At 31.4% G+C, this 20,612-nt stretch overlaps 3 protein-coding genes across 3 annotated transcripts; all 3 read left to right on the top strand.

Moving 5' to 3' along the window:
- Positions 1 to 95: 95 nt before the first annotated feature.
- On the top strand, positions 96 to 1,719 carry LOC126671290 (protein CURLY FLAG LEAF 1). Its single transcript, XM_050365056.2, has 2 exons — positions 96 to 548; positions 1,063 to 1,719. The coding sequence occupies exons 1-2, from the start codon at positions 279 to 281 to the stop codon at positions 1,423 to 1,425; spliced, it is 633 nt and encodes a 210-aa protein (XP_050221013.1). The 5' UTR covers positions 96 to 278; the 3' UTR covers positions 1,426 to 1,719.
- A 5,244-nt stretch (positions 1,720 to 6,963) lies between these two features.
- Positions 6,964 to 9,201, top strand: LOC126674893 (uncharacterized; the record flags this gene model as incomplete). The annotated part of the gene is made up of 1 exon (XM_050369426.1): positions 6,964 to 9,201. A coding segment is annotated over one exon (2,052 nt), but the record flags the coding sequence as incomplete, so codon positions are not given.
- Positions 9,202 to 13,885: 4,684 nt separating this feature from the next.
- On the top strand, positions 13,886 to 17,717 carry LOC126671270 (protein TIFY 9). Its single transcript, XM_050365027.2, has 5 exons — positions 13,886 to 14,047; positions 14,140 to 14,284; positions 14,374 to 14,525; positions 14,625 to 14,682; positions 17,293 to 17,717. Exons 1-5 carry the CDS (start codon positions 13,945 to 13,947, stop codon positions 17,342 to 17,344), a joined length of 510 nt encoding a protein of 169 aa, XP_050220984.1. The 5' UTR covers positions 13,886 to 13,944; the 3' UTR covers positions 17,345 to 17,717.
- Positions 17,718 to 20,612: the final 2,895 nt, after the last annotated feature.

Raw genomic sequence — 20,612 nt, 5'->3', positions numbered from 1 at the left:
AATCACCAAATAATTGGCTGGTGCAAACAGTTATTGGGCCCACCCAGGAGTTTTCTCTCCAACATTCCCACGCGCTTTCAGCTTTTATATTTCACTCTCTCTCTCAAGAATCAGTCTCTCCTCTTTTTATTCCCTTCAACATCTCAACCTTTTGACATTTTTATTTCTTCTCTCCATCTCTCAATCCCTTATCTTTTGGCTAATTTCATTTCTCTCATAAATCTTTTTAATTTCCATGTTCATCACTTAGCTCAAACTGATTTTCAGCTGAAAAAGTGATGACAGGTCCAAACATGGCAGCCATTACAGCATCATTAGAAAGGTCTCTTCAAAACTGTTCATTAGATCATCATCTTCCTCATCAAACTATGGGAGTTTTTGGGGAAAGATCGTCAAGTTCTGATCATCATCATCATCATCATCATGTTCATGATCATAGTAACAATAATAATCTACAGATTAGTAACTCTTCATCATCTGACACAACTTTGGAGCTCAACTCCCATGTCTCTCTTCCTTGCCACTGGGAACAATGTCTTGATTTAAAGGTACTGTTTTTGTTTCAGTCTCTGTCTTTGGTCTTTTAGTAGGTTTAATAAATGCAGATCTTTTGTTACTCTCTGAGGAAATTTATGTCTTTTGTTCTTCAATGCCTGTCTCTTCTTTGGCTTACTGTCTTGGCTTTTAATTCACACTTAAGATTACCCGGATTAAGAAATAGGGTTTTAACCACCTTTCAAGAAAAACCCTAAAAAGGTAACATATTAATTTTCTCTTTTTCTCATCTCACTTTTCTATGTTTGACCATCCATTGAAGGGTAAAATTAAATGTTCTTAAAGTAAAGACACCATTCAAAAGCTTGATTGGTTTTAAAAATTGCCACAAAACTTCGTTCTTTTTACATAAACAATTACACCGTTTCGCCGTGTCTGAGTGTCTCGTTTCGCCGTGGTACCTACATTTGCTTTGATTGTGACATGTTGAATCAAGAATCTTTAAGCTTGATGTTTTGTAGTTGATTATGATTTTGATTTCTTGATTTGTGGTGATGTGTGGAGTAGACAGGGGAGATATATTACATAAACTGGAGAAATGGAATGAAAGCAAAAGAAGATCCAAGAGAAATAACACAAGAATACAATGGAGATTACTACTACACAGAAGAAGAAGATAATGAAGACGACAGCTCATGTGACAGTGAAGAGTCATCATCAGAATCTTCACCTTCACCTTGCTCGACGTTCAATAATAATAATAATAATAATAATAGAGTGCAGCAGCAAAAAGAAGATCATGTGTTGGTAGTAGGTGGCTGCAAGAGCTGCTTAATGTACTTCATGGTCCCTAAACAAGTTCAAGATTGCCCCAAATGTAACGGTCATCTTCTCCACTTTGATAGATCTGATAGTAATCCCTCTCCTTGAATTTCATTGTGATTTTCTTAGTGTTCATCATGAAATGCGTGGAAAATATTAGTTTATTTCTTCTTCTTACATTTTCTTTGTTGTTTAGCTGGATGAGTGCATGCCATTGAAGTCTCCGAGGTGAGTTCTTTAGCTTAGAGGGGAGACTCAAATTCAAAGAATTTTTTTTAGCCTTAGGAATATGATTGGGACGTGTGGGTTGTTTTCTTGTTGAATTAATTTGATGCTGTTTTAAGAATGGCTGTAAAATTGCTTCATTTTCATTTCATCTACCGTTAGTAGTATTTGTTTATAGCTGCACGTTGAAATCACATTAGCTTCGGTTGACATAAACTTGATACTTTGCACGTTGCATTAATTGTGTTTTCCTAATAACATTAACCTATATATTCATGTAGTAATTAAAATTATATAAATAAACACTTGTATTATTTTTTTAATATTGAGTCCCTTTACTTTTAATTGTAGAGATTAAGCTCCTGCATATTTATTTTAGGTAAAGAAAAAGGTTATATATGGCCCTAAGATCTAACTCGAGGATTAAGTTACATCATGTCCTTCTATTAGTCCATATATTGCATGCCCCTATTAGTGAGTGGAATCTTCTTCATCCTGAACATAACAATGTCATTACCTTTAAGAGCACATACTATAACCTAGCTGAGTATGCCAAAATCTAGCTTCAATGTCTTATACAAACTCGACTTTAAACTAGAGCTCGAATCAGTTTCTATTTTCAAGCTCAAATAATCTTTAATACTCAAGCTTGAGAGCGAAAAGCTTTTAAATTCTCAAGTTCAGAAACTCGAACGAATTTTGTGTAAATTATTAGCATAATCCTTTTCGGCTTACTACACTATTATTTTTTAAAATATAAAGTCCCTTTACTTTTATTTGTAGAGATTAAATTTCTGCATTTGTTTTTTAAGGTAACATCATGTCCTTCTGTTAGTCCATATATTGCACATTTGGTGTCAATGTATTATGTCACTGAAGGACTTGATGTATAAAGATTCAATCTCTATACATTAAAGTACAGGGATTAAATTATACCCTAATTATATCACCATGCTTGAACTTGAATGTGTTTGATTAGTGTGATTTAATTAGGTGTTCAATTTAATAAAATTCAAATGGTTTACCAACCCCAGTCAACCCCCAATTTGTCTTGCAATATTTCAAATTCAACTTTTGTTTAGATTAGGATCTGGAACTAATGGTAAATTGAATTGCACATCAGATTACAATATTTGAGGTGAAATTATGAATGACCAAAATTAATATAACTTTAATAAATTACTCCTAATAAAAGTATTTAGAGGTTAGTACTTGATTTATACTCCACTGAACATTTGTCTTTTATGTTTTTAGTCAACTGGATTTATATTTATGATTATAAAGCTCACTTAACTTCTTCTTCGATACCATTGACATTCACATAGTTTTAAAGCTATGTTTTATAGTCCACAAAATTAATCAGCCACCGAATCAGAATTTTTTTGGCATTAAGAAGTCAAAACTCACCAATTTTAATTTCCATGTTTAAACACAAATTAAGGAAGGTGCAATGCTTGTAATGATGATTTTTTGTTAATTTCAATTGCAAAATCATAAACGAGGACTTTTTTTTTCTTCATTGACTATATGGAAGTTAAAGATAACGTGAAAAATAAATACAAAACCATTTCAATGGAGATAAAAATTATTACTACTAATTAAGTTTCCATTAATTGTAACCAATTTCAATTACTAAAAATTATGTGATTTTTACACATAGCTAGCGCATGATTAATTTGTTGTACGAATGATATAGCGCAACGGTTGTACCCAATAATTATTCTAATTATTCTAGTAGAACAAGATAGGATTCAACAACGTAAAGTGTTCACTTTTATTAAACTATATGTCAAAAAGACTAGAGTCTGCATGAAAATGAAAGCAATAACAGAAGTAACAGATATAGCAAAATAAAAAATATATTTGCCTGCTTAGACATTTATATTAGATTAGAAATGCATGTGGTTTCAGTATGCACTTCTTTTTAAGCTAATAATTTACGAGAAGGGGACATGGGCATGAGCATGAATAATAATGACAAATTGGCAATAGGGCTTGGATTTAGCAGTTTGAAAGAAGAATATGGTGTTTGTTGTGGGTCTGGTGGCCACTTTTTCATGGGCCGTGGGGTTGCTTCCAGTTCTGCATATTTAAGAAAGGGCTTCTAGGTTTTATCCCTAAACAATATTAAATATTTTGTAAATTTATATCTAATTACAATAAATAATAAACAGGTAAATAAATGTTCATGAGGGTTTCATAAATTCCCTAAATAATTTCCATTCTTTTCCTAATGTATATATAATTCTTTATAGATATAGTTTATTACAAAGGTTCATATACAAGTACCTTACTATTATGAAAATAATGATAATAGAGAGAATATTATTATTTGCTTTTGTACCTACATTACTTTTCGAACCGGATTCAGTTTGATTTTTCCATCCATTTTTTATTTTCACACAGCCTAACCTAGGTAGAAGAAAAGAACAGTTAAGTGCAGAAAGCTTAGAAAATATGCAAATTGGAAGAAAAAGCACAACAACACAAAGATAATGAAACAGACAAACTTAGATTCCCTACGAACTACACTTTCTATGATATCCGAGCTAAACTACATAGTTTCAAAGTAACATTTGAGCTACTCGAGTTCAAATTCAAATCAAATTCAATAAAAAACCGCAAAAATGAGGCTTGTCTCATCGAAAAAAGAAGAACCCGCAACGGCAAAGACTACTCACCCTCTTGTATCTAGCCGTCTTGTTACAAGTCTAGGGAGCCCTGAGTCTTGATGCACTGCTTTGTTCCTCTTTCGTGTTTTTTTAAGGTTAAATGGGCAATTGTTTGATTTGGTTTAGGAAAATAAGAAGTCAAACCGGCATTTTCGAATGAAGAAAGATCTAGTTCATTAAATTGTTTGGAAATTTATCATATTGAATTACTATCAAGTATGATATCAAACCAGTCAAGATGATATAAACATAAATTAAAATTTATAGAAAGTTAATATAATAAAAATGAATAAATTATTATTTCATCTGTACAAGAAGTTCGCAAGCTTTATAAGCCTCTATTATTGATAGTTGAGTTTGACTTGAAATTAAATTCAAGTAGCTCGAGTTAAAGCTCAATTCGAGTCAATTAGTATTTTTTAAGTTTATCTTGAGTAATTAAGGAGTAGTTCAACTAATTTACACTTGTATGTCCAACTCTTATGAGTTCCTTCAAAAACTCTGATAAATTTAAATGGGCCAATCTCAAACGGAATTTTGATAATTTTTTGAGAAAATTAGCCCATATACTATTTTGGGTCAAAATAATTAGTTTTATACTGACAGCAAATTCAATTTAGTTTTTTACGGTTGGGAACTTTTTTTTTTGATTTAACAAGTTATTTATCTCACAAATAAGATTTTGAAATTTGACAAATACATAGCTGTTATCTCTAGTAACACCCACAATTTTTATGCACTTTCCTTTTCCTCATATATTTTCCCTAGATTCTTGCCTTCAATCTGTAACTCCTATAATTAACAAAATATTCCCCATTTTGTTTAGAAATTAGGTTGAATATCTTCTGAAAATGGCGAAAACAAGGGCTGCCAAAAAACCACCTCCAACCGAGAAATATCTTCATCTCTCTTAGCTCGCCTCCGACGCAAGCCCTCCGCCATCGCGGTCGCCATGGAGTTCGTCTTTTGCTGCAGCCGTCAGCCACTATTTGTCTCAAGCCCGCCGCTGCCAAGCTGCCGCCGTACGTCCAAAAATTGCAGGTATGAAGCCATGGAGAAGACGACAGAAACGTCAAGAAATCCGTTGATGTCAAGGTAATTGTTCTAAAAAATCCTTATATGTTATTGCTTTTAGAGTTCATTAGGTAACTATTAGTATACTATTAGTTAATTTATAACAGAAACTTTAATTCTGCAAGTATTTCTAAAGTTTTTGAATCGTCTTTGTTATTTTTTATATTGCAGTTTTTTTTTCTGTCAAACTGATAAAAAAAACGATGAACGAAGGCGGTTTGAGTTGAACGAAGAAAACAGTCGTTGGAGTGGGACGAAGATAAGCGAACGATGAACGAAAGCGAATGATGAACGAAGGCGCGGTGGCTGGCAACTGTTGTCTTTTTTATTGTAATTGGAATATTAGCAATGATGTAAAAATAATTAAGGTTAACTATATGTTTTTTAATGGTTAATTAATAATTAACTAACTTTGTATGATTTTTTATATAAAATATGAATATATATTGATAATTACTTTTTTTAATTACAGTTAACTAATATGTGACTAATAATTAACTAACAGTGCATATTTAATGAGTAATGTCATACTATTAGTTAACTGGATGTTAATTTCATATTAACTTTATTTTTCAACCTAATGTTAAGTTATTAAGAACAAATTGATATTTTTTAATGATTTGTAGTATACTATTAGTTAACTGAAAAGTAAAACCAATGTCTACATAAAGATCTTTCTTCCATACTCCGTCATATCAAAACTTTCAATGTTGTCATTCTTGCATTTATAAAATAAAAAATTTGTTAATTTTCATATTAGTTAACCATTAGGTAACTATTAGTAAAATTTTATTATTTAAAAAAAAATCAAATCGTTTTTTTGTTGAAAAAATAATTACAGCTGATTTAAAAAAATTGTCATTTGTTTTTTAAGAATCATGAATTTGAATAATCATGTATTTGCCATTATATATGGGAATTACATTTGAATTTCTTATTTTGCTGATTTTTTTTTGTTTTTTAAATGCTTGTTGTTTTTATTTTTTTAATTATTTTATTTTTTTGATTTCTCTTTTACCGTTTATGGCATATAATTCAAATTATCAGTTGCTATAATTAAGGATTATTAAAAATTCTTGAATATTAATTGCTATATATTTATGCTTTGAGATTTTGTAGGAGATTTTGATTCTTGTAAGCACTTCCTTCCTTTTTTATAGTTGACAGTAATCCTCAAATATCATAAAGTTATTTTTGCAATTTAAAAACTTAAAAAGTATGTCATCAACTTTTTTTTGGTCAACAGTAAAAATCTAATTAATTATAGTCATGTAGGGTACTTATCTAAATAAGCCTAATTCTTTCACAATCCAGTTTCATTAAGAAGGAGTCTAATAGGTTATAGGCCAGCCTAATTAGGACCAAGTAGAGACATATTACTATGTTAGGATTTTCTTTATATTTCTTGTCCAGAGAACATGTGCACTTAGATCCATTTCTAATTAACAATAAAAAAAGCTCATTTATTTATAACAACAATTATAAAAAAATAAAAGTCAATGCTTGCTAGGTTTTTAAATATTGCTGAATTGGTAGATAAATCCCAAAAAAGGGAGTTTGATTTCAGTTCAAACAGACAATGGCCATTACGTAATTATAATCTAATCAAATCAAATCGGTTACTATATATTCTCTAGAAGACAACTTGGCCTCCAAGTATGTTCCTTGTATATAATATAACCTTACCAAGTTTGACCTACAAACGCCACTTCTACATCACTCTGTTTTTACAATTTTTCTCTGTAATCTTTCAAAAATGGCACTTCTCGGACCACCCGAACTCCACGACCCAACTCTCCTCAAAAAACCCAAAAACCAAACCCTGAATTCATCATCAACTGATCAATTCATGAACCTTATGGTATCAGATTTCAATACAGCCGAACTTTCTCATCGCTTACCGCGGATGGGCTACACTGAAAACCGCTCCGCCACTTTCTTATCATCAGGTAATCCATGTCTTGATTTCTTTTTCCACGTAGTACCCGATTCTCCATCACAATCTGTCGAACAGAGGCTCTTCTCTGCTTGGCAGCACAACCCTTTAACTACCCTCAAACTTATTTGCAATTTACGCGGTGTTCGTGGCACCGGTAAGTCTGATAAAGAAGGGTATTACACCGCCGCCATTTGGCTTCACAGGTTCCACCCCAAAACCCTGGCTTGTAACGTTCCTTACATGGCGAATTTTGGGTATTTTAAGGATTTGCCGGAGATCCTCTACCGGCTTTTAGAGGGTAGTGAGATTAGAAAGACTCAGAAAAGCGAGTGGTTGGGGAGAAAAAAAGGGTATGGCGGTAAAAGGAGAGGCCGTTATAATGGATATGGTGGTTATGAACCTTGTGAAATTCATCCATTTGCTGCTAAGAAAAAGAAGGGTAAAAGATCAGGCAAAGGAGTGAAGCCGCCCCGTGTGACTAAAGAAATCAGGATCTTGAATGCTTTAAAAACGAATGAAATTGAAAAGGAGAAGGCCAGTCTGCAAAGGAAAGAGAATAAGGTTTCAATGGCTAAGAAGGTTTTTCATAGATATAACAGAGACCCTGATTTTCGATTCTTGTATGATCGCGTTTCGGATTTTTTTGCGGAGTGTTTGAAGGCTGATATGGAACATTTGAAGTCTGGGGAGATGGTGAAAGTTAGTTTGGCTGCTAAATGGTGTCCCTCTATTGACTCGTCTTTCGATAAGGCGACTCTGATATGCGAAAGCATCGCGAGAAAAGTGTTTACTAGAGACGCGTATCCTGAATACGAAGGGGTTGAAGAGGCGCATTACGCTTATAGAATTCGCGATAGGCTGCGAAAGGAGGTTTTGGTGCCGCTGCGTAAAGTTCTCGAGTTGCCAGAGGTTTTTATTGGGCAGAATCAATGGGGCGAGATTCCTTACAAAAGGGTGGCTTCTGTTGCTATGAAGTTTTACAAGGAGAAGTTTCTGAAACATGATGCTGATCGTTTTATGCAGTATTTAGAGGATGTGAAAGCCGGGAAGGCGAAAATTGCAGCTGGGGCATTGTTCCCTCATGAAATAATTCAGTCATTGAATGACGAGGACGGCGGGCAGGTAGCTGAATTGCAATGGAAAAGAATGGTTGATGATCTTTTAAAGAAGGGGAAATTGAAAAATTGTATGGCTGTTTGTGATGTTTCGGGCAGTATGGCAGGTACTCCAATGGAAGTTTCTGTTGCATTGGGTGTTTTAGTTTCTGAACTAAGTGATGAGCCATGGAAAGGGAAGCTGATAACTTTTAGTGCTAACCCTACTCTTCAATTTGTTCAAGGAGATACTCTTCTTGATAAGTCAATGTTCGTGAGAAGAATGGAGTGGGGTATGAACACCAATTTTCAAAAGGTGTTTGATCTAATTTTACAAGTTGCTGTGAATGGGAAATTGAGAGAGGATCAGATGATTAAAAGATTATTTGTGTTTAGTGATATGGAATTTGATCAAGCTTCAACAACACCATGGGAGACTGATTATAAGGCTATAGTGAGAAAGTATACTGAAAAGGGTTATGGAAATGCTGTGCCTGAGATTGTGTTCTGGAACTTGAGAGATTCGAAGGCTACGCCAGTTCCGGCTACACAAAACGGAGTGGCGCTTGTGAGCGGGTTTTCGAAGAATTTGATTAAGTTGTTCTTGGATGGAGATGGTGCTATTGACCCTGTCTCGGTTATGGAAGCTGCTATTTCTGGTGAAGAGTATCAAAAGCTAGCTGTGCTTGACTGATTCTATTTTCTCTTGTGTTTTTGAGAATGAAATTGACTAATTCTGTTTTTTATTGAGAATGAAATAGAGCAATTCTTCATTTTCATTTGAGCCTCTTTCAATTTCCATTTTATTTATTTGTGTATATAATGTAAAACTTTCAAATGAAACTGAATTGAATTCAAATAATTCTGCTATTCCAGCAAATTGATATGGCAACTGGAATGATAATAAGCATATGTGCTAGATAACCATAAAATTAGTTGATGGATTTGGACGGTTTGGACTGAGTCCAACCAGCTTTAACTCTTTTAAATATAAGATCAAGCTTGGTTTATATGTTTAAATTATGGGTTTGAGTTGAGTTTTATTTTTTTTTAAAAAAATTATGTAGAAAGTTAACTAGTAAAGAAAAACACAAATAGAAAGCTTGTCTAATGATTTTAGACTCGAGTCGGGATTGATAAAAAAATAAAGGGATTTTTAGATAAATACCTATTAAACATCTATTTATTCTCAAAAATACCTTTTGACCAAAATTAGTTGAAATTTACAGTTTGACTAAATTTTTTCATAAAAATACTTTTTTCATTTGCAAAAATACGATTTTCATTTACTAATGGTTTACTAACGGTTTGCTAAACATCTGTCTATTATAAGTTCACTAACAGTTTACTAATGGTCTACTATCGGTTTACTTAAAAATCAAATTACTATTTTTCATTTTTAAATTATAAAATGTTAAATGAATGATTACTTAATTTATTAAAATTATTGGTGTACCATTAGTAAACTATTGGTTAACCAAAAACAAAATCATTATAGATACACAAGTGGAAAAAAAATTACAAAAAAAATCACGAGCATTATAAAATAATAATTATAAATTTACCAACAGTTAACTCAAGGTTTACTAATGGTCCACTATCGGTTTATTTAAAAATCAAATTATTATTTTTTATTATAAAATTATAAAATGTTAAAATAAAGTGTTACTTAATTTACTATCAATTTATCAATAATATTATAAAAAATATACTAAATTAGTTTCAATTTTATTATTTTTATTTTACAATAAAAATAAACTTATTATTAATTTACTAACGGTTTACTAAACAAATAGCTTAGTTTACTAACGGTAAACTGTCTGTTTAACAGCCGTATTATAGAAAATGTAGATAAAAAAAACAAACCGCATGCATTTAATTGAAAATAATAATTAATGCTACACAATTTATAAATTTAAAACAAAAAGTGTTATGAACAATTAATAGGCTTTATTTAAACTTGAAACAAACCAATACCAATCCTCATAAACTAATCTACACAACCACATTTTCCATATATATCAAGTGGGCTGCTTTCAACAACCACAGTGCTAAAACCTGATGCATAAATTTCTTTCCTTGCTTCAATCTACAAGCAGTCAACACCGGTCGAAATGTAAAACTATCCGGAACTAATCTTAATTTTCTTGTCATCAAATGAGAAAAAAATCATACATATCATTTCTAGTGAATGCAAAAATAACAGAAATCCAACAAATAGCATTTGGTTCAAGCAATTCATCAAACATGTTGCGTGCATCAGCTACTCCATAATTTTTCCCATACACATCAATCATAACACTACCGATAACATGATTAAAGTCGAACCCACAAAATATAACAACAAAATGAAAAAACACGACCAAAGGAGTTGTTAAGCTTTGATCCTAATGACAATGAAGTTGGTCTGCAGATCTTGGAAGAACGGTAGTAATCGTGACCATTTGTTAGAACAGTAATTGTCGTATCATCGTCAGGTGCGACAGAGCAAATTTGAACAACTAGTTAGATTCACAAAGATTGGGATTAAATGCAAGCGTGGATAATTGGAATGATATTTTACAGTAAAAAATAAAATAAAAAGATCAAAAATGAAAGGAAATCAGTTCATATTGTAATATTGAAAGGAGGACAGCCGCATCGTAATTGTGAGAATAATTTGGATTTTGGCCGTGCCTGATCTAATTACCTCAAAAATAAATGTTCAAAGCCGGTTAAAGCGGATTTAATCTGGATGGGCCAAACGGATACTCAGCTCGATAATAAGCTCTAAATTGAAGTAACAAACAATCAATCCATATATGAAATTAAAACATCCCATTGCTTTTCAACTATTATGGGCCATTTCATGGGTGGAGAACTAAAAGTCTCAACTGAAGGAATCAACAGGCCTTTAGCCCAAAAAGAAGTTGGACTGTTGATTACTTCAACTGTTATTATACCAATTGATCCCACCTAATTGACACTCCCCACATGCTTAGTTTTGGTTTATACTGATTGAATTTTACCTAATCCATTATCCAATTCAATTATTCAAAACTCTAGAGCACATAGTCTAGTTGATGTAAGTTGGATCAAAAAAGAGAAAAAAAGTAAAGAAAACACGTTTTAATAGTTTTTCATTTAAAAATGACAAAAATTGTGAAATTTGCAAGATATTCTATAGGAAGTTCCTATGCAAAAAGTAAGGGAGAAAAACAAAAGTGAAAAGAAAAATGGGGATAGATGCATAAAACATTTAAAAATAGGAAAATGGAAATATATTTGAAATGGGGTGGAAATTGCGTTGTCGGGTAGAAAAGAAGCAGATACAATACAACTAGGGCTGTGCGTTCGGTTAGTTCGGTCGGTTCGGTCACCGAACCGAACAAACCGAACACCGAAGTTTGGTAAAAATCCCAAACTGAACCGGACCGAATTTTAATTTTGGCTTACATCAAACCGAATCGAAAAGTTCGGTTTGGTTCGGTTCGGTTTGGTGAAAAACCGAAATTTTTTACTTTCTCTATTTTTTAATTTTTTTATCATAAAATAAATTCTAATATTAAATAATAAGTGTCTAATAAATATTTTTATATAGTTATTAGCATAATTATATGTTGTATGAAGTTTATTAACTTATATATCAACTATAATTAAAATACTAAACCAAAAAAATATAAATTTACATATATTTATATATCTTTTTTATTTTTTATTTAATTGTTCGGTTTTTCGGTTTTTTCGGTTTTTAAAATGCTCAAACCGAACCGAAAACCGAACACCAAACTTTTACCTAATTACAAACCGAACCAAACCATAGTCACCAAAAAACCGAACCGCAATTGCAATTTCGGTTCGGTTCGGTGAAACGGTTCGGTTTGGTTCGGTTTTTACACACCCCTAAATACAACCGTAATCGTGGGTTGCGTGTGGAGTGGGGTGAACTACAACTATATAGTATCCATAATAGTAGTCCCCACTTCTCTAGATTAGGTGGGTTTCAAACTAAAACGTTTTATTTCTCTCTACATTTCAGTTCCATTTTTACCTTTACTTTATCTTTACATATATTGAATGTTTACATTGATTTTTTCCCCATTTGGGGTAGAAAGTTTTACCACTTCTGAAACAATTAATCCTATAATATTAATAAAATAATATTAAATGCATATAACATTTAAGTTATAGTTTTTTTTATGAATTATATAGTTTATTGTTATAAGCTTCTTTTTATATATGATATGTAAGGGGATGGTGACAATGTATTGCAAAACATGTATTCATTTAGGAAAAAAGGGTATAAGGATATTCAAAAGAAAAAACAAAAGTTGGTATGTTCAGTAATAGAAATGAAATAAAAAGGGAAAATAAACGTGGTGGGTTGTAGTGGAATTAAAATAGTAAATGAATTGAATGCAATCCGTTGAGAATAATAATGAAACTACATTTTGTGAATAGACTTTAGAGTACTAAAGTTAGTGAGAAGCAACAACCCCACCCTTCCTTCTAATCACACCACCAAATTATATTGGAATGGAAATTATTACAATAGTTAGAAATATGGATATTTCCATATTTTATATGTAATCATTATATTTATTTTTAATACAATTGATTTGAATTATTATTTTAAAATTCGAACCGATTGAATTAAAAATTAATTTTAAAAATTGAGATAATATGTATGATCTTCGGTATTTTTTGAATCAAAATTAATTTAAAAATTAAAAAAAATTATTTTTAACAATTCTTTTACTAAGCTAAATAATATATATAACTGACGCTGGGGGATATTAGTAACTCTGGTTAAACATCAGGGAGAAAATACAATTGTAAAATATTGAAGAAGACTTAATAATTAAATCTTACCTCATGGAGTATTTATATTGTTTGAACCGGCAATTCAACTAATTGGATGAGTTGAGCAGCAATTCATTAATGCTAACGTACATGGACTTTGATTATTGGTTTAGTTTTTAAAACCCGGATTTAAATAATAATTTAGCCAAACGCTTACTTATATACTTTATCAGAGATAAATTTTTAAATAGACTCAGTCTACCACGTCATCTATAAATTAATTTATTAAAATATAAAATGTCATTAAAATAGTGGCATTATCGTAATTTTATTGTTACTTTTTTTACACCTTCTAATGGTAATACTACAATAATATCACTATTTTAATGACGTATCCCGAGGACGTCCATGCGAGACATCTTCCGAGGACGTTCACGCGAATTTTTCAATTTAAAAGAGTAAAATGGTAAAAAAAGGGCGGTACCTAATAATTTAAGGACGGTATTTAGCAACACTTATTTAGTTTATAGATGACGTGATAGATCGATTCTACTAAGAATCTAGGACGAAAATAGCCCTACATAATAGTTTCTTCTACTGGCACGGACACCTCGTGAGAGGCATGCGTGGGGATAAAAGCGGTAACCCCATTCCAGAGAAACACAGAACCCTCGCGAACCCGCTCACCATTATTATTATTATAATTTATAATTTAAATGCAGCTCATGTAACTCGTGCCTTTTTCCATCTGCAGGCATTCCCTATTTATTTATAAGCCTCATCTCCCTCCCGCCTTTACCATTCAACTTCTCCCATTAATCAATATATTTGCAAATACAAAATGACAAACGGTGCCGTAGAGCTCGATTTCTTTGGCATGGAGAAATTAGATTCCTCTTCTAAGCCTTGTTTCCCGACATTCAACCGCCAGAGAAGCTTTCGAGGTCTCTTCGTTAATTTTTTTTTGTTATTTCTCATGTTAATCATTTATTTTGCATAAATAATAAAGTGTATTTGGAATTATTTTGGGTTGCAGATATTCAAAGCGCCATTTCAAAAATTAACCCTGAGATTTTGAAGTCCGTGATTGCTTCTGGTTCTGCTAATCAGAAAAATACTGAAAACGGAAATCAGATTAAGGAAGAAAATCTCGTTTTGCCTGTTTTTTCTCCTTTGCCGAGGTACTTAAATTAATATCCTTAATAGTAGTATATTAGCTGTGTATGATGATGCTTAATTTATGAACAGTTATGAGATTTTATGTAATTAGGTCTGTAATGGAGAATCCTGTTCAAACTGCTCCTCTGACCATCTTTTACAACGGAGCTGTTGCGGTTTTTGACCTTGCTCCAGATAAGGCTGAGACAATCTTCAAAATCGCTGAGAACGGGAAACAGCCACCGCCACCGGAGTCTAACGGAGGTCAGTGGTTTTGCTGTTCTTTTTGCATTTTTTTTTTCATTTTTTTATATCTCAGTAATTTGATGAAATGTTTGTTTAATTTGTTTGTTTATGAAACAGATCTGCCTATTGCGAGGGCAAAATCACTGCAGAGATTTTTAGAGAGACGCAGAGAAAGGTAAACACAATCTTCTAATTATTTTTTGTTTTAAATTTTGAATTTAGTTTGTTCAATTTTTCCAAAAGAACATGAGTATGAAACTGAGGATCTCTTTCTATGGATTTGCTTCCTTTTAATGTTTCTCGTACTGATTGTTAATTTAGCATAATGTGGTCCCAATTTCGTTATCATTTTTATAGCTAGGATGCTTTTCTTTGCATATGAAGTGATTATTCCTCGCAACGTATAACACATTATATTTCATTTGTTGCATGAATAACGTAACATACAATAATTATTCTTTGTATATATCGAATTGGTATTGCATAAATTATCTTCTGTTAGTTTATGACTATCCCCACCACCAAGAGATTTTGAGATTATTTATAACAGTTGGATCTAAAATATTAGTACTTGTTTTATATTTAAAAAAAAAGTTATTTTCTTCTGACGTTTTAATTTTATGTAAATGAAATTCTTCATGAAATCTCCCCTTTATCGATATCTAAATATTAGATTGAAATTCTTTCCTTATCTAATATCTAAACATTTAAAGATATATTATCCAAAAAAATATTTAACAATATAATTTGGGTGAGGATTTTCGCACTCCTCTAATTTATAATAGCACTCCAATTTTGTATGTAATTCCACTATATGACAATTTTATCCTTTCATTCCATCAATTAAGGTCCGGTCACTGCTAATTTTTCCTATGAACTACACCTCTCTTTTAAAAAAATGTTTTTTTTTCATTGAACCAAATTTAGACAATTATGTAAAGAAATAATTTTAATTCAATAATTGTAATATAATAATGGCAAATAATATCTATTTATTGAAACAATTATAATCTCCATCAATTCATTATTTTTTAAATATAAACATTTTAACATTCAGTTGCTGCTTTCACTAATTTAAATAAATATTTTATTTATTCGTTTATGAAAGTAGGTTTGTCAGGATAAATTAAAATTTAATAAAGATTAGTATTTTCTTTCTGTTTTATGTCTTCCCTAAAATATATAATTAAAACAAATGAATTCATAATATTTGAATATTAATAAAATGATTGCAAGTATCGTACATGTTTTTTTACATATAATTAAAAGAGAATTATCTATGGGAGGAATAAAGTCCACGACTTTAATAGAATGTTGCCCAATACTTGTACTATTTGAACTACAATTTGTTGGTAAATATTCTATATATATTAATAATATATTTTTTGAAGCGATTATTGTAGCAATTCACTTATGTTAAATTAATTAGAAAATAATTAATAAAACATGATTAGTTTTTCAATAAAATGTAAAATTGCAAAATTATTCTTTAATATTGTAGATTGTAAAAGTAATAAGAAAACTTAATCAAATTGATTAAAAAAGAATTGGGAACTAATATTTAAATCTTCTTTCTGAGTTATGCAATTTATTAAAAGATTTAATTAATTCTTTTTATTAACGCAAAAGGATCAAATTTTTGATGTAAATAATCATAAGTGATTAAGGTTATAGATGTCATTTTAGATTAAAAAAAGGAGAATGTGGAGTGTGGTTATCGATTAAGGGAGTGTAAAAATCGCTACCCTATAATTTTTAAATAGTATTTTGATTTAAAGTGATTAATGATAACAATTTTTTTCCTCTTTTCATAAATATGCATATCTTTAATTTTAATGTGATTTTATTTGTGGGATGTTTATAAAACAAAGGCCACACTTTCTATTTTTTTAGCTATTTAAACTAATTTTTAGAAATTTAGGATGAAAAGGTCAAATCTTCCGCATTTTTGGTCAAAAGTATTCTTCTTTCACCAAATGATATTTGTTTTATGGTTTTTTAAAATGAAACAATAACGAATAATGACGTTGAATTGGAAAATGCCGAAAGATTAATATTTTTAAGTCAAATTTTAAAAGATATCCTTAAATCTTAAAATATCAAAGTCTCAGTTTTATTTTATTTGACAATAGCCCTTTATTTATTTGTAAAGATTTGGTCAAATTTAATTGAGAAAATGATGCTGGTTCCACTTTGATTATGTACCAAATATGTATCAAAAGAACTATGTTGTACCGAAAGAAAATAAGGAACCAAGCGCATCCGGTGGTGCTTCTGTTTGACCGTCAGTTCATCCATGTGTTTGCTTGGTCAGGACTTAGGAAGATGTATCTTCTGCTCTTTTTAAAGACTATCAATATTGACGTGACCCTGCCATTGTTGACTACTGACCAACTACTTTAAGTTTTCTAAAACTAGAAGTTTGTTCAATTACTTTTCCAAAACAAATTACTATTGTTAATAAACCAGTAATCAACTCAATTAATTAGGCTACACTATGATAGTTTTTTTTGGCGTAGATAGGGTTTCGAGTACTAGAGTCTCATTTTTGTTAGATGTTAGTTACAAAGGCAAAGTTCGAACCCACAATCTTCAAATGTACTTGAAGACGCCTTAACCAACTGGCACTACACTATGATAATCATACTCGTGATTAATGCACGACAAATAAAAAAATTCACAGAAAATTTCATTAGCAATATATATATGAATTTTCATTTTTTTATCTCCGTTATTAGAAAACACAGTTAAATTAACATTTTGGAATATTATTATTGTTTTGTAGGTTGATTTCAGCATCATCCCCATATGGCCGTACTACCGAGTCTCGTATATAGACAAGAAACCCAGCATATATAGCTATAGAAGACTGTTTCCTTCGATATGAAGTTGGAGTTTGGTTTCTTTCCAATGTGATTTTTCTCGTTTTTAACGAGTTTAATGTCTTTACTAAACAAGTTTGGGTTGGTGAAGTCCTTTTTTTTGCCTTTGGTAGTAGTCACGTTTAGTTGTCTAGGCTTTAATATATATATTGTTTTGTTTGCTTCGTTGCAGTTTCCTATGGTCTATCATTTGATGCCATTATTTTATCTGCAACATTTTAAGCACATGGTTACTAACCTATCCCTCCAACCCTTCGTTACTTGTTATAATATTATGTTTATTTTTCTTAATTTTTTATGGAACGGAATCATATCTATTTTTCCTTAATTTATTTGGATGGTTTGTATTATGTATGTTTCTGTTGTATTAGTATATAATAGATTGATAGTCAAGTCAATTAAAGTCTGCTTATTTATAGCTCATCAATGCTTTTTAATATGTCGATTAAGATTAGAACATGTGAAATAAAATCCTCCACTTCATTATATTTATGTTTTTGATTTAGGCTTCTTCTCTTTTTCATTTCATTTTTCTCTTAAGCATTAAAATAGAACTAAAAAGATTTGGGTTTGATTGGGTTGTCTGAATGCTTAATGCTTAAGAGAGAAAAATGAAATGAAAAAGAGAAGAAGCCTAAATCAAAAATCATAGTTTTGAGTTTGGCCCCAAAACCACCTCCTCCATTTTAGTGATCTTTAGTGATTATTGAATAAAGAAGATCCTTTTATTATAGATGAATAAAGAACTATAGTTTGAAGGTGGTTTTGGTGGCCGGAAAACCACCTTCTCATTTTAACTAGTGGTTTTTTTTAAAAATCTATTAATGAAATTTTTCTTCTCTTTTTTTAGTCGATTTGGATTTTTACTCGAATCATAATAGCTTAAAACTTTTTTGATCGGATCTAAATCTTCAACTTGAAAAATAAAGTCTTTATGGTTGCTTTTTTCTAATATTTTTTAAGTGTTGTGTTTGTGTTTTATTAGATCTAATTTGTGATTCATGTTGAAGATAAGGTTTGAAGTTTCACGGAAAGAGCGCCTTCAAGATCGTATTTTTAATGTTGGAATCATAAATGTATTGGGTGACCCATTTGGTGGTTTGAAAAGCCCTAATCGATGACTGTATTTACAACTGTATTTACAACACTCATCATTATTGTAGAATAGTTCTTTCAATCTGTTGAAGAACTATTCATTTATTGTATTTTCATTATTATTAATGGAAATTTAACCCTATGACAAAATAAAATAAAATTATATTTATGTTTATCTCATTACTAATGCCATTTGCCAAATAAAGGGTACCATTGACGCTTGGCAGCAGGAAATTGTGATGAAACTTCTCATAAACAGTATATTGAGCTAAAAAAACAGGTGTTATGAATGCCTTAAGAAAAAAAGGCCAAACGCATATTTGAATCCCTGCATTATATGGAAACTTATGAATGCGAGTGGTGGTGGAAATTTATGAATGCGAGCTCGGGATCTTTGTGGTTTTCTGTGATATCTAATAGCTTGGGCATTAATTTCCGGTTCGATCTCTTATCCGGTCATAATAAGCGTTTTTCTCATACTTGGCGAGGTATAGTTACTTCTTGTATCAAAGACAGTTTCTTGGGAAGCTTTTATTTCTCAAACTTCAATTAAAGTTGGCAGTGGCAATAATTCAAGATTTTGGTTTGACTTGTGGGCGGGAAATCAATCTCTGGCAATTGAGTTTCCTTCTCTTTTTAAAATTTGCAACAACAAACAAATGATGGTGTCTTCGGCTTTCAGTGATAATTAGCAAGATCTCGCCGGCATTAACTGGATTCGAAGGCTTTGAATTGGAGAAGCTCAGGAGTTTCTTTGTTTGCAGCAACTGGTCTCAACAGTTCAGCTAACCCCTTCTCGCATGGATGAAACATTTTGGCAGACTTGGAAATCTTACTCTTCAGCCTCCATGTTCGGTTTATTTAGTGAGAAATCAGCTTCTTCAGAAGGTTCAAGAGGAAGGAACGACTTTATTCGAATGATTTGGGCAACGAAACTTCCACCTCGGATTCAATTTTTCCATTGGCTATTAGCTCGAAACAGAATATCGTCTAATGAAGCTCTAGTTCGGAGGGGAATTATTTTGGAGGAAAACAGCGGTTGTTTAGCGGTGGTGGTGGAGGTGGTGTGCGTGTGAGCACTCTGGTGCCACCTGATCACTCTCCATTTTCTCTTCTCTCCGCCTTATCTATCACTGTCTAACCACTACTGCTCCTCATTACTCAGCCACTACTACTCCTCTAATCTTTTTTTTGGGAAGTGTTAAAATAGCGATAGACCGTGAATAGAGAAGAAATTAGAAAGTGGGTATTGATTATATGATTTATATGAGTAATAATACTCAATCTGGGAAAGGCGAGTGCATATTTATTAGATGGGAGAATATATGATTGTATGAATGCAGCTGCTTTTGCTTTTGCGAATGGAATTGATTTGTTCTGTAATTTCTACTTTTTCTGGTTTCATATGCTTATCTTCTAATTCATATGCTTATTGTAATTACATGTTTATGGCTAAGATTTGGTGTGATTTTTGCTGGGTAATTAAATTTGTGTATTTGTGAAATGGGTTCTTTAGATTATGATTGGAAGTTTGGCAGCGTGGTGGAGGAAATAAAGTTATCTGGTTTATGGTGTTTGAAGGAAGGAGATGAGATTTCAAAAAAGAAGAAGGATGGAGATGAAATTACGCCAGAAAAGGGTTGAATAATGGAAAAAGGTAGAAAACAATCCTTAAAGTTATTTTGGATATTTTTAAGTACTAATGAGGTGGCGTCTATTTAACAATTCACCAAACAATTAAATAAGACCAATCTCATAGTAAATCACGTGTATTTCACTTTCTGACGGATGTTAACAGAAGGACCTAAATTAAAGGTTCATGATAGTGTAGGGAAAAAATTTACACTTTTTTAATGTAAGGACTTATTTTGGAAAAACATTATAGTGCATGGACCTATATATGTGTTTGGCCAGAAAAAAATGCTGTCTGACTAGGCTAGTCTTATTTCATGACAATTTCAGTAAACCATTGACAAGTAACCATTAAGCTAAGGAACTGAAAAAAGTTTTATTTATTCTCATTGAATTGGTCAAAACCTAATCAATACTGCATAACATATAATTTAGGATAAATTATTTTAAAATTCCTTACATTTGTAATTATTCACAGTTTGTTATCTTTCTTTAA

This window comes from Mercurialis annua, linkage group LG3 (genome assembly GCF_937616625.2).
Source record: "Mercurialis annua linkage group LG3, ddMerAnnu1.2, whole genome shotgun sequence".
NCBI lineage: Eukaryota > Viridiplantae > Streptophyta > Magnoliopsida > Malpighiales > Euphorbiaceae > Mercurialis > Mercurialis annua.
The sequence above is the reverse complement of the archived record's forward strand: the minus strand, read 5'-3'. Positions and strand labels throughout refer to the sequence as shown.

Coding starts and splice junctions, on each gene's coding strand:
- LOC126671290 (XM_050365056.2), top strand. CDS start 279: ATGACAGGTCCAAACATGGCAGCCATTACAGCATCATTAGAAAGGTCT. Junction 549..1,062: donor AACAATGTCTTGATTTAAAG/GTACTGTTTTTG, acceptor TGTGTGGAGTAG/ACAGGGGAGATATATTACAT.
- LOC126671270 (XM_050365027.2), top strand. CDS start 13,945: ATGACAAACGGTGCCGTAGAGCTCGATTTCTTTGGCATGGAGAAATTA. Junction 14,048..14,139: donor CCGCCAGAGAAGCTTTCGAG/GTCTCTTCGTTA, acceptor TTTGGGTTGCAG/ATATTCAAAGCGCCATTTCA. Junction 14,526..14,624: donor GCCACCGGAGTCTAACGGAG/GTCAGTGGTTTT, acceptor TTTATGAAACAG/ATCTGCCTATTGCGAGGGCA.